This window comes from Diabrotica virgifera, chromosome 2, assembly GCF_917563875.1.
Source record: "Diabrotica virgifera virgifera chromosome 2, PGI_DIABVI_V3a".
In the NCBI taxonomy this organism is placed as follows: Eukaryota; Metazoa; Arthropoda; class Insecta; order Coleoptera; family Chrysomelidae; genus Diabrotica; species Diabrotica virgifera.
In genome coordinates, this window is record NC_065444.1 from 73,403,665 (window position 1) to 73,416,187 (window position 12,523).

A 12,523-nucleotide genomic window follows, 5' to 3' on the forward strand; every position below is an offset into this window, starting at 1 on the left:
GTAACTTCATGTTCTGACTTACAGCGTTGCAAAAAAAAATTAATTTGGGATAAACAAATTAAATAACTTTTAAACTATTTGACCAATTGCTTTGAAATTTAGGGTATAATTTAAGCACCTAAGTCTCAGCAATCCGTATAATAAGGAGGTTCTAAGTTAATTTTTACATAAGTTATGAATATTTATAAAAACTCAAAATTTATGACTTATTTTTCTATTTTCTAAGCAACCAATAGGGATAGACATATTCAGCGAAAGCCATATTGAAGTTTTTTATATGATTTATGAGTTTTTTACTCCCAAATTTGTTTAAAATGCTTAACTTTTTGGTAATAGACGAAAAAAGCGAAAAATTAGCGTTTTTTATCTTCATTTGTTTATAACTATGTATATCATCAAAATCGGCTGCAGGAAACATATAAGTTATTATTATAGATGACCATACTACTCAAAAAATTTGGTTTCGGCCTGGAGGGGGTTGTGTCACCAACAGGATATTTTTTTCCTTATTTCTCTGAACTATTTAACTATTTTTGTTGTTTCTGTTATTAATATTCTATTTTTATCTTTAATGCTGCATATTTCATGTTTTTTGTGTTCTTATCGTCTTCATTGATTTATACAATAGCTTCCACCTACCTTTATCTTTTTCTTCTTCATGTGCCATGTCCTTTCAAAACGGATACCATAATAGATAGCTGTCGTTAATTTTATTCACTGCCACCCTAAATAGCATGCTTGTATCAACACCATACCAATCTAGCAAGTTCTTCAAGCATGAAGTCTTTCTTCTTCCTGGACTGCATTTTACTATATTCTGAATTTAATCGCGGTCCGCAAAAAACTGGCCTACGGTCCGGATGCGGACCGCCGTTCGCCAATTGGTGAGTCCTGCTATAGGCTATAATGCAAAAATGCCTTAAGTTATGATATTTTGTTTGTCATTTCGTAAATTGGAAGTTATTTTCCTTGTACATCATGATCATTTCATCTCGTGTCATATTTATCTATATATTCACAAATGCATTTTTGTTTGTTTCAGTGCCAACATATTGGATATACCATTGACTAATGACACAGAAACAAATAAAATAGATTCAGAAGCCACTGGGGGGCCTGTATCAAGTAACAATAAGTCAAAAAGTATAGTACGAAAAAATAACATTATAATGGAGGTAACGTGATGATCATTTTGGCGCCTGCTATCCTCGTGGATTGCGGGATGAGGAATCAGTTTTTGAGTACAGGGTGTTGTATTACACAAAACATAAAAAACTCAGCATATATGCCTGCATGATTTCGGTGTTAAGTTATTGATTTATATAATATAGAAACTAGAACTCATGTATCACATGCTAAGAGGAGTTGAGAGAAATATTTAAATGGTTTTTCTCTGCTTTCAAATGATTTTTATTGTTGCAAATTATAGTACAAAAATATTAGTATATAATGCAAGTATATAAGAAAATATGTTATAAACAAATATCAAAAGCATCATATTAAATCACGTAGTAATATTTCAGGTGTTGATCAAAAATGCAGTATGTGTCGAAAGTACAGATGATAAAGCCTTAAAAGTAGCTGATGCACAAACTAACATCATTTCTGAAAGATTTTACATTTATTTTACATCAAATAATCATAGTGGACAAAATTTTTTAATATGTATTCTTGAAAAAAAAATTATACAATTGTTAATAAGAAAGCGTATCAACTAGTTGTCTTTTTTAAGCAAACTAGCAAGTTTACATACAAATTTGAAAAGATGAATTATATTAGATACTTGTAAAAATGATAATTCTAGCCATACAGCTCACAATACTTTCAAAACTTGGTTTGACTCAAACAAAAACTTGATACAAAAACTCAAAAGGTTTGTTTATGCAGCATTTTCAAACGCATCAAAAACTGAGAAGTTTGCACAGTAAACATTTGGCTTTCATAAATCAAACAGTTTGATCAAATGTTCGTACAGTATTTGCACTCAATCGATTGCAAAATTTCATGTTGGATGGTATCAAATTTGTAACGTGTTCAATTGTGTTTTTAGGGCTATTCTCAAATCTTTACTACAAAGAATTACATATTTCATTTTGATAAAGTTGGCTCATTCTTTTTCAGTTTAGACTTGTATTTCGGTAGTCTACTTTTTTATTTTCTGTTATTAGTGTTTTAACGAAAATTAAACTTGTGTGGGAAGAAAGAATGCCCAGAGTTGGGTATTATTTTGGGCAATGAAAAAATTAAGGGTTAATATGAATTCAGAATTATGAAGGTTTCCTTGGTAGATAGAGTTACGAACAATGAAGTACTGAGAAGAATAGGTAAAGAGAAGGAAGTTGAACTTACAATTAAAGAAAGAAAACTACAGTATCTCGGACATGTGATGCGGGGCGAGAAGTATGGCATCCTGCGACTCATAATGCAGGGAAAGATAGATGGCAGAAGACGAATTTCATGGCTGAAGAACCTGAGAGAACGGTTTGGATGCAGCTCAAAATAACTATTTAGAGCTACTGCCTCAAAAATTAAAATAGCTATGATGATTGCCAACCTCCGTAGCGGAGATGGCACCTGAAGAAGAAGATGGTTTGTCTGGAATTTAAGTTAGACGCAGAATTATATGTTTACAGATGTTCACTATGCGACGGCTCTCGGGTATTTTGAAGGATACAACGGCGAGCGTTGTAAAGTGGCTTTACAGGTCTCTAAACGGGGGATACTGAAGCCAGAATGAAAGGAAAAAAGTGAATCATACTAACTGAAAGTAGATAAAAACTAGAACAAAATAAAAATGAAAAAGCGCCTCACCTTATCTTTTCTCTTAGTGACAAGGAATAATATCTGCTTTAACTCTACTCCAATAAGTAGACAGCTGGACATTATCTAGTTTTATCTCTTGTGACCAAGAGATAAATCGGAAATTAAGGAAGCCATAATAGGTTTTTCAAAAACAAAATCACAAAAACTTTAACACCTATATTGAAAATATTAAAATCTTTCAGGAGAAAATTATCTAAAATACTGCCAAAGACACAATTACACCAGGCAAAGGTGTCACCGGGCAAAGCAATTACAGCGGTACCACCTCATGGGCTGGCTGTCAGGCCAAAACTCCCTGACGGCTTAAGGTACTAGTACGCTTTAGAAGACCAAAAATAATAATTTGTTTCTCAGAACCTTTATTAAAAATGAATATAAAACTTTTTACATATCAATATCGTAACTCTTAGAGAGTACAAAAAATATATCTTTTTTCATTTATGCACGTGCACTAATATTGTAGAGTGCGCAAAAGTCGAGGTCTCAAAAAATGATGGCGGACAGTTAATCTCAGGATTGTGACATCCGAAACAAAAAAATCTTCATTTGAAAAAGGAAGGTTTCTTACGTGACAGTTTACCACAATTTGACCAAAAAATAAAAAATATTTTTTAACCATGAAAAACTGAAGAAAAATTTTTCAATTTCCGTAAAATCTTTTTTTTGCGGAGTTTTTCACTATTACTTATTTCACAGAAAAACTTATTAATTTACAAAATTTACAATGCGTATATAACAAATGATTAGTCAAAACTGAATATTTTGCAAGAAAAAATTTGGAAATAAGTTATAGTGCCTACACAAAGCCTGTCATAATTGTTTTATACCATTATTCTTATTTTTCAACTCAGTAATGTGAATAATTGCATCTTCTTATTAGTTTAAAGACTTCTTGGATGATACAAAATAAAAGTCACATGGTGGCAGTTCCAAGTTGTAAGTGATCCACTTTATACAAATCTCATTATGAATATGGTTTCCTAAACAAGCGAAGTAATATTTTTAATTTAATAAATGTTCAAATCGGCAGTTCTTGATCATTATAACACATTTGAATGAGTTAAATGAACCGATACTTCTTAAAAACAACATATTAAAAATTATCTTTTGCACGGATATGGACAACGAGTATACACGATGTGCAATTTCTAAGGTGTTTTAAGAACATTTAAGTGTTACACTATGGCTTTATCTCATAAAACTACACTCTGGGCCAAAATTAACCGGCCACCTTAAAAATGCGTAATTTTTTATGTCTTGTATCTCCTAAACCTGTTGTCCGATTTAAGTGATTTTTTTAATATGTTATAGCCTTATTTCTTGCAAATATCGTTATAATAATATTGTTGCTAAACAGGTAAATTTTCATTGTATACCGGATGTACGAATCAAATAGTGTATTTTTCTTAAAGTTTGCATCGCCCTGTGGAATATTCTAGCATTTGTAGAATACTGAAATTAAAACCTAACTATAGCCTCATGCTTTCTCAACATTTTGTTCTTTGATTGATTCGCTTATGTTGGATAATAAAAAAGTTAGGTGCTTTAACAACTAGACATGCTTTTTATCAATACAGGGTGTTCTTAAAAAAATTGGAAAAGTTTAAGGGATCATTCTGCATGAAAAATAATGATAGTCTGCTTTATAAACTTATGTCCAAAAATGCTTCGTTTCCGGATAGGGGGTGTTGAAATTTTTCTGACAAACTGACGATTTATTTATTGCTTTAAAACCGATTGAGATATGCAAATGCAATTTGGTGGGTTCCATGACGTAGTTATTGCATAGTTTTTGACATACAATTAAGAATTTAATATTCACCATTGGCGCGCATACGGGTAATATGAGCCATCTAATTACCCGTATGCGCGCCAATGGTGAATATTAAATGCTTAGTTGTATGCCAAAAAATGTGCAATAACTACGTATTAAAACCCACCAAATTTCATGTGCATGTCTCAACCGGTTTTAAAATAATAAATAAATCGTCAGTTTGTCAGAAAAATTTCAACACCCCCTATCTCGGAAACGAAGCATTTGCGGACATAAGTTGATAAATAATGACAAACTGTCATTATTTTTTCATGCAGAGTTACCCCTTAAACTGCCAAAATTTTTTAAAAACACCCTGTATTGATAAAAAACATGTCTAGTTGTTATATTACCTAACTTCTTTATTATACAACATAAGCGAATCAATCAAACAACAAAATTTTGAGAAAGCATGAGGCTATAGTTAGGTTTTAATTTCAATATTCTACAAATGCTACAATATTCCACAGGGTGATGCAAACTTTAAGAAAAAAAGCACAGTTTGATTCGTACACCCGGTATACAATGAAAATTTACCTGTTTAGCAACAATATTACTATAACGATATTGTCAAGGAATAAGGCTATAACATACTAAAAAAATCACCCAAATTTGACAACAGTTTTAGGAGATATAAGACATCAAAAATGACCCATTTTTAAGGTGGCCAGTTAATTTTGGCAAAGAGTGTAATAAACATGTTCTTATTTCTGGTTGATGACTTTCGTAAAAGTCCACACAAAGATATAATTTAGATACTGCATAAATCATTTTATAAAGCAGAGAAAAATCCACTTCTTGATGTGTTCATGACGGTGATCATTAATAAGAAATTACTCATTTGTGGCTTTATTTCTATTCCTAGATTCATAAGCCGATTGATGTCAATTTTCGGTATATCCTTTTTTCAGTTGTAAATTTCAGAAGTAAAACAATAATAACTAATCCATTTAAAATTTTGAAAGTGTACAAACAATGGTTCTACTTTTATGCTTTAGTTGGGGCTAAAGTAAGTCTTCGGTAAGGTATAGTAAATTAATATTAAAATTTTGTTTGTTTTCGGACAACAGACTCAGCAAAACACAGGTTTAATTAAAATTAAAAAAAATATTCTTGCTTTCAATACAAAGTAAAATAAAAAATAATAAAATACAGTGCTCTGGTCTTCGTTCCGCCCCTGAAGAAAGCTCCTTTGGCGGTTGTCTGTAAAAGAAAAACAAAATTGTATTTACTACTATCAAAATGCAATAACAATGTTAGTATAATACAAAAAGCAATCACGCTATTTCTCAATAGGGAATCAAAATATTAATAATTACACACAGACTCGCAATCACGCTATTCCTCAATATGGAATCAAAATATCAACAACTACACACAAACCAATACATCTACTCGACCCTCGACTGAGGCGGGCGATCGGTCAATGCGCGACGACCAACGAAGTGATCCTTCAATGCAGAATCGCTCCATGGCAGGCTCCGATTCAATACGTCGCAAGACTACGGTTGTTCTCAACTCAATTCATTGAGAACCCGGTTCTGTTCGTTCAGGTCAGTGCGCTGGGTGGAAGGTGGAACTGATTCTCTGTTGCTCCACTCTCTATAAGGTAAATGTGGGAGTAAAAGTCCAATCGTTACATATGTTGAGCGAACTTTTAACAGTTACAGCAAAGTGCGCTAAGAAGAAATCTTGATACACACATTAACTGCCTCCTACTATATTTGGTTTTACACAAGATCGTTATTCTATATTATAAGTTGAATCAACCTAAGGCTTATGAGTATTTTCAAAAAATAATTTGAGGTTGTTTCCTGTACCTGAAATCGAATCATGAGCCTTTCAATCGGTAATCAAACGAAGCAAGTTATCAGTATGTATACAATCATTTAATATGTATATCATATTATTTATTTGTCCAGTTACTAAGAAAAACTAGCCATTGGCACTATGTTTTAAACATGATTTGTGCTTAGTGATGAGAATTCAACGAACCAAACTGTTGAAAAGATGTAAGATCATAATAGAGACGAATGTCAAATATTTACAGTTGATTCATAAATCTGTTACATTGTTTCTCGATACTTAAAGAACTGAGAACGGGGCCAATGTAGAAGTATTGTCGGGGTACTAATGGATTTGCAACGTAAATAATAATACATTTGACCAGCAGTCATGTAAACTTGGCAGGCACGCCACTTAAAGTAGAGAGGCGTGAAAAATTTTGGAAAAGGACAGTACTGGACGAAGGGAAAGAAATTGGAAAATCTTGGCTTGAAATCAAAGTCTACAGAGAAATGAAATAGAGTTCGCTGGACACATTTCGTAGAAGCCCTGTGTTTCTCTTAGGAAAACGTGAGATTGAAGATTAAGACCCAAAGTCGAAGTGTTACAAAGAACTAAAGACTCATTTGAAAAGTGTGAAAAGTTGTTTTGTCGGTCTTGACGGTCCAGTTGGCTGGGGCTCAGTCTATCGACAAGTTTAGTGGATTTGCGATTTGCGGTCGCTGGTTCGAGCCTCAGCTAGGTCATGAAATTTATAAAAGGCCAACGCCGTAGTATAAAACTCAATAGAGTCTACGGCTTGGTCCGGATAAACTGGCGTCGGATCGGCCTATGGAGGAGCAGTACGGCAAGGGATAAGGGCTTGCGGCTTGGTGATACTCCTCCATAGATCCCTACCGAAGGGCGTTGACGCCTAAGAACGGTGTATACAGAAAAGTTGTTTTGCACTTTTAGGTTCGTAAATTTATTCACCAATTTATTATTATTGACCTGAGCACTAAGTTCTCAGAAATTTAAAAGATGACTTTATTGTGAGGTTGCTTTTATACATATTTTTTCCAACACACTGAGCCAAGTGGCTGTGGAATAAAGGACATGTTGTATTCGTTAAGAAATTTAAGAAAAAAATAGTCAATAACATTAATATTTATTTAAAAAAAAGTTGGATAATATTTTGACTGTAAAAGTCACATTTACCTTGTGACAAGAAGAAACCAACATACATCAATGCACTGCTCACTTAACATTCAGTAACACTTAACACTTCACGTGTTTAAAGTGAAGTTTAAAAACCAATGTTGATATATAATGAGGCTTGTTTACCTTTAAAAAAATGTATATAATTACGATAACATTACCTATATTAATACATACTTATTGTATATTGCCAGTTTTCCTTCAACATTGCCCCTTATTCTATAAAAATATTATCATTCAATCTCTTCACAGATTGATCTATGCTTCTTCGGATTGCTGACATGTCTGGCTATTCAAACTATTCTGTTTTTTGCCATTCTTCCTTTCTATTGTATCCATTAATTTATGTTGCATATCCTGCACATGTTACTGATGTCGTTAAGTACTTCTTGAGATTCTCATTTCATTTGTTGTTAAGTATATTCTTGTTGTCCTTGTTTCTCGTCTTGTTTCAGCAGTGTATACCATGATTAGTGCAGTCACTGAAGGTTTTCACCTCCGATTTCGTTGAACCTCCATCGATTTTCATGAAAATTGGTGAGTAATTAGAGAATACCTCAAGGAACAAAGGTGACATGATGCCAACTTACGCTTTTATCCTGGGGGTGGATGCCACCCCTTCTCGGGGGTGAAAATTATTTTATTAAAAGTAATACTATAAGTCGATAGAGGGACAAATTTTAAGCAAAATTCGTTATATAAAGTTATTAAAATAAATAAACACTTTTTGAGTTATTAAAGATCAAAGATATTATTTTTTCGTAAAAAAATGCATGTTTTAAATCGGTTTTTCACGTATAAATCAAAAACTATAAGCTTTTCCAAAATGAAATTGAAGATAATAAAAAATTGAATACATTCCTCACATAAAGAACTAAACTAATGTTAGTTCAAAGTGAGTTATTGGCAATTGAATGTGTATTTTTTTCGACGAGTACTCAAATCTAAGTATTCAAGATTAAATAACGGGAAAACGATGTAATGTATAAAATATTAACATACGCCATTTCCACAAAAATTAAAATTTATAGTAATCCTTACAAGAACTTCTTTATATTAGCATAATTAATGTTTTAGATAATTTTGACCGGTTTATAATGCATATTTTTGAAAAAAAAAAGATATAATTTAAAAAATCATAATTTTTAAAATGATTGTAATTCTCATATTATTTTGGTAATAAATACTCAATATATGTAAAAAATTATATATAACCAAATTTTAGTTTTTTCTGTGCCAAATATTTATTTTACCTGTTTTACTATTTCTATAGGGTAAAAAATAATCGAGATAGAAACGTTTAAATCTTAAATTTTGCTGTGGGAACCATGCAACCGGGGTCATTTAACCGTTTATTTTAAAAAAAGTAAGGGGTTTGAAAGATTAGGTTCAACGTGCTTCAATAGCACTTGGAATTAACTTTCAAACAGTTTTTAGGGGAACCTGATATCGTAAACACAAACGGAGTTATTAAAAAAAAACAATAAAATTTTTTGGAAAAATTTTTAAAAGATAAATTTTGAAAAAATTTTGGAGCATAAATTTTAACGCTATCAGCATGTTCGGGGGCTCATTTGATAGATATTTTTAAGTACTTTGACAAATGTTTAATAAGTTTATGTTATAAAATGCATCAATTTCCCGTTATTTCAGCTTGAATACTTAGATTTGGGTAGTCGCCGAAAGAAATATACATTCAATTACCTATAGCTCACTTTTAGTTAATATTAAAAGGTTTTTCTAGTAAGGGGTTTATTTCATTTTTTATTAGCTTCAATTTTGATAATAATAACTTTTTTGTAAAAACTTTTTGAGTTATTGATGAAAAATTGGTTAAAAACATGCATTTTTCTCAAGAAAAATTAAAATTTTTGATCTTTAATAACTCAAAAAGTTTTGATTTATTTTAATAACTTTATATAACAAATTTTGCTTAAAATTTGTCCCTCTATCGAATTATGGGGTTAATTTTAATAAAATAATTTTCACCCCCAAGAAGGGGTGGCATGCACCCCTAGCGTAAAAGCGCAAGTTGGCACCATGTCACCTTTGTTCCTTGAGATATCCTCTAACCACTCACCAATTTTCATGCAAATCGATGGAGGTTCAACGAAATCGGAGGTAATAGCTCAAATCAACCTTCAGTGACTCCACTAGATAGCCCTAATTGAAGATTTATATACGCGTGTTTTCATTTCTAAGTTTAAATGTTTGCCCATGTTGTATCAATAAAGCATTATAATGTTTTACTTTTAACATTGGCTCCTTGGCCTCTTCCTCGATAACTTGTTAAATCGAGGTATTTAAATTTCATTACTTGTTCTACCATTTTGTTTTAAACTCCTAGTTTGCACCTTATTGATTCTTTTGATATTGTTAGACTTTGTAGATCATGCTTATAGATTATTACTGTTTCTCCAATAATCACTGTTTCGGAGATATACTAGGGCGATCCGATAAGTACTTAGCCTACAAAAGAAAAACGAAAATTTTTGAAAAGTGCCGATATATTTCTTAACTCCTCATTCGACTTAAATTTCTGACCGGTGATTTGGAAACAAAAAGAAGTCGCACGGGCCGAAATCTGGAGACTAAAATGGATGGGGTAACAATTCGTAGCCCAATTCGACCAATTTGGCCATGACGACGGCGGAGGTTGTGAGCCAGTGCATTGTCATGGTGGAAGAGCACTTTTTTCTTTTCCAAAGAGTATCGTTTTTTCTGTAATTCGGCGTGGAATCGGCCCAATAATTCAGCATAGTAGAGCCGTGTGACCGTTTTGCCCTTCTCCAGGTAGTTGATGTAGTTCACACTATGTGAATCCCAGAAAATGGTGACCATCGCATTTCTGGTCGATATGACAGTCTTCGCCTTCTTCGGATCCCGTTCGCCGGGTGCCGTCTCCGGCAAAACACTGCTCCGAATGGTCTCACGGTTGCGCTTGTTGTCCGAAGTGAGCAAATAGAATCGCTCTCTTGAAGCCTCTTGAATTACCAAGCCTCTCTTGAACTTGATATTATGCCCGAGATAGCTGTTGATGAGTAGAAGCAGATGTTGGAACAAGATAAGCGAAATTGTACTCACTTTTATGAGTTATTCTTACAAAGCTTACATATTATGATAACTTACCTAAGCAGGTAACCTTTTTGGCATTGAATACTTTTTTTTTGTAGATGTGGGGTTGATAGGGACTTTTTACATTTCATTTATAATTGCAAATTCGTACCAATTTTTAATTCTTTGCAAAATTTTGTAATTTCACCCCTATTTTTTAGGTTAAAGAATTTTAATTCAAAATAGAATAAAAAAAATACTAATGTAAAAAGGGTATATCGACAATTGATTCATGGTATATGGTACGCTGATTAATTCCAATTGACAAGATACACAAAAAAAGAGATAAACAAAAATAAACACAAAAAAATCATAAAACTATACTTATTAAAAATTCTTAATAAATTATTTTCATTTTGTAGTTATTGTAATTATAAGTAAAACTAGTTATATCTGTACGAGGCTGTTGATATATTATTAGTAACTTATTATCATTTTTGTAAAAAAAAATTGTTGAATGTACTTACTTCATTGAAACATTTTTGTATATCGAAATTTATTATTGTATATTTTTTGTTAACATTGAGTTACATATATGCATTTTTTATTTTTGTAATTGGTTCTGATTGTCTTGTCCGTGTTGATTTATTCTTTGAAAGAAAACCTGAAATATACTTCCTATTTTTAACAACAGTCGTCTTATTTTTCAGCTTTTTCATATTGATATTACAGATTTTTCAGAATATTCATTCTTTTGGGTAAAACTGAGAAGCCCATACCTATAATAATATATATTATGCTTTTTTTTTTTTTGATTGTGAACTTATTACGATGTTTAATGCAGCGAAAGCCACAGAAAAAATTAGACAGTTGATTCTGGTCAAAACAAACATCTAATTGCCTAAGTTAAGCTAGATGATTCAAAGTATTCTTGTGTTTAAAAAAATCAGTGGTTTCACTCGTTAAACCATTGACATATTAAAAAAATACATCTTTATAAACACTACATACTAATGACTCTAAATTTGAACCAAGACTAACTACCAAAAATATTTCACCTAGTTCCTTTTGGTTAAATGTGTTGTACCTTACGATTTCGTAGAAGTATCATCAAAGGTATTAGTAGACTTTGTTATACTGGCGTCAAACAGCGACAGCTTGCATAAATGGAAAATCAACAGAAATATGCAAAATACAAAGAGGTGTCAGACAGGGTTGTATATTGTCCCCACTGTTGTTCAGTTTATATTCAGATAGAATATTTAAGGACGCGCTGCATAATTTGGAATGGGGTGTGAAAGTTAATGGAATTCTGATAAATACAATCAGATATGCAGACGATACAGTTATTTTAAGTGGTGATATGAATGGATTACAACACCTTTTAAATGCCATTGACACAGTAGAAAGAGAGTTTGGCCTAAACATAAACTGTTCAAAAACAAAATACATGGTATTTAGCTGTTTGGCCCATCAAGATTCAGATAAAGAGATAAAATGTAGGATAGAGATAGCCCGCACGACATTTTTAAAAATGAGGTCATTCTTCTGTAATGATAACTTGCAACTTCGATAGCGCATGATTAAATGTTACATTTGGTCAGTCCTCTTGTATGGTGTCGAAGCATGGACATTAAAAATATATACCATTAATCGTTTGGAGGCCTTTGAAATGTGGCTGCACAGACGTACACTGAAAATACCATGGACGGCTATACTGACAAATGTGGCAGTCCTTAAGAGAGCAAATGCTGCCCGCGAGCTGCTTGATAACATCAAATATAGAAATATGGCCTATTTTGGATGGCCTAAGTTCGGTTCTGCTAAATCGAATTTTGCATACTTGGTCTT

General features: G+C 32.3%; 1 protein-coding gene across 5 annotated transcripts in view; it reads left to right on the forward strand.

Moving 5' to 3' along the window:
- Window positions 1–10,857, forward strand: part of LOC114336067 (enhancer of polycomb homolog 1) — a 122,685-nt gene extending 111,828 nt beyond the window's left edge. For all 5 annotated transcript variants that reach the window (XM_028286390.2, XM_028286391.2, XM_028286388.2 and 2 more), the window contains one exon: window positions 1,043–10,857. In XM_028286390.2, the coding sequence (XP_028142191.1) occupies window positions 1,043–1,184 (142 nt within the window). In that variant the 3' untranslated portion in view covers window positions 1,185–10,857. The remainder of the gene's footprint in view (window positions 1–1,042) is intronic.
- The last annotated feature ends 1,666 nt before the right edge of the window (window positions 10,858–12,523 follow it).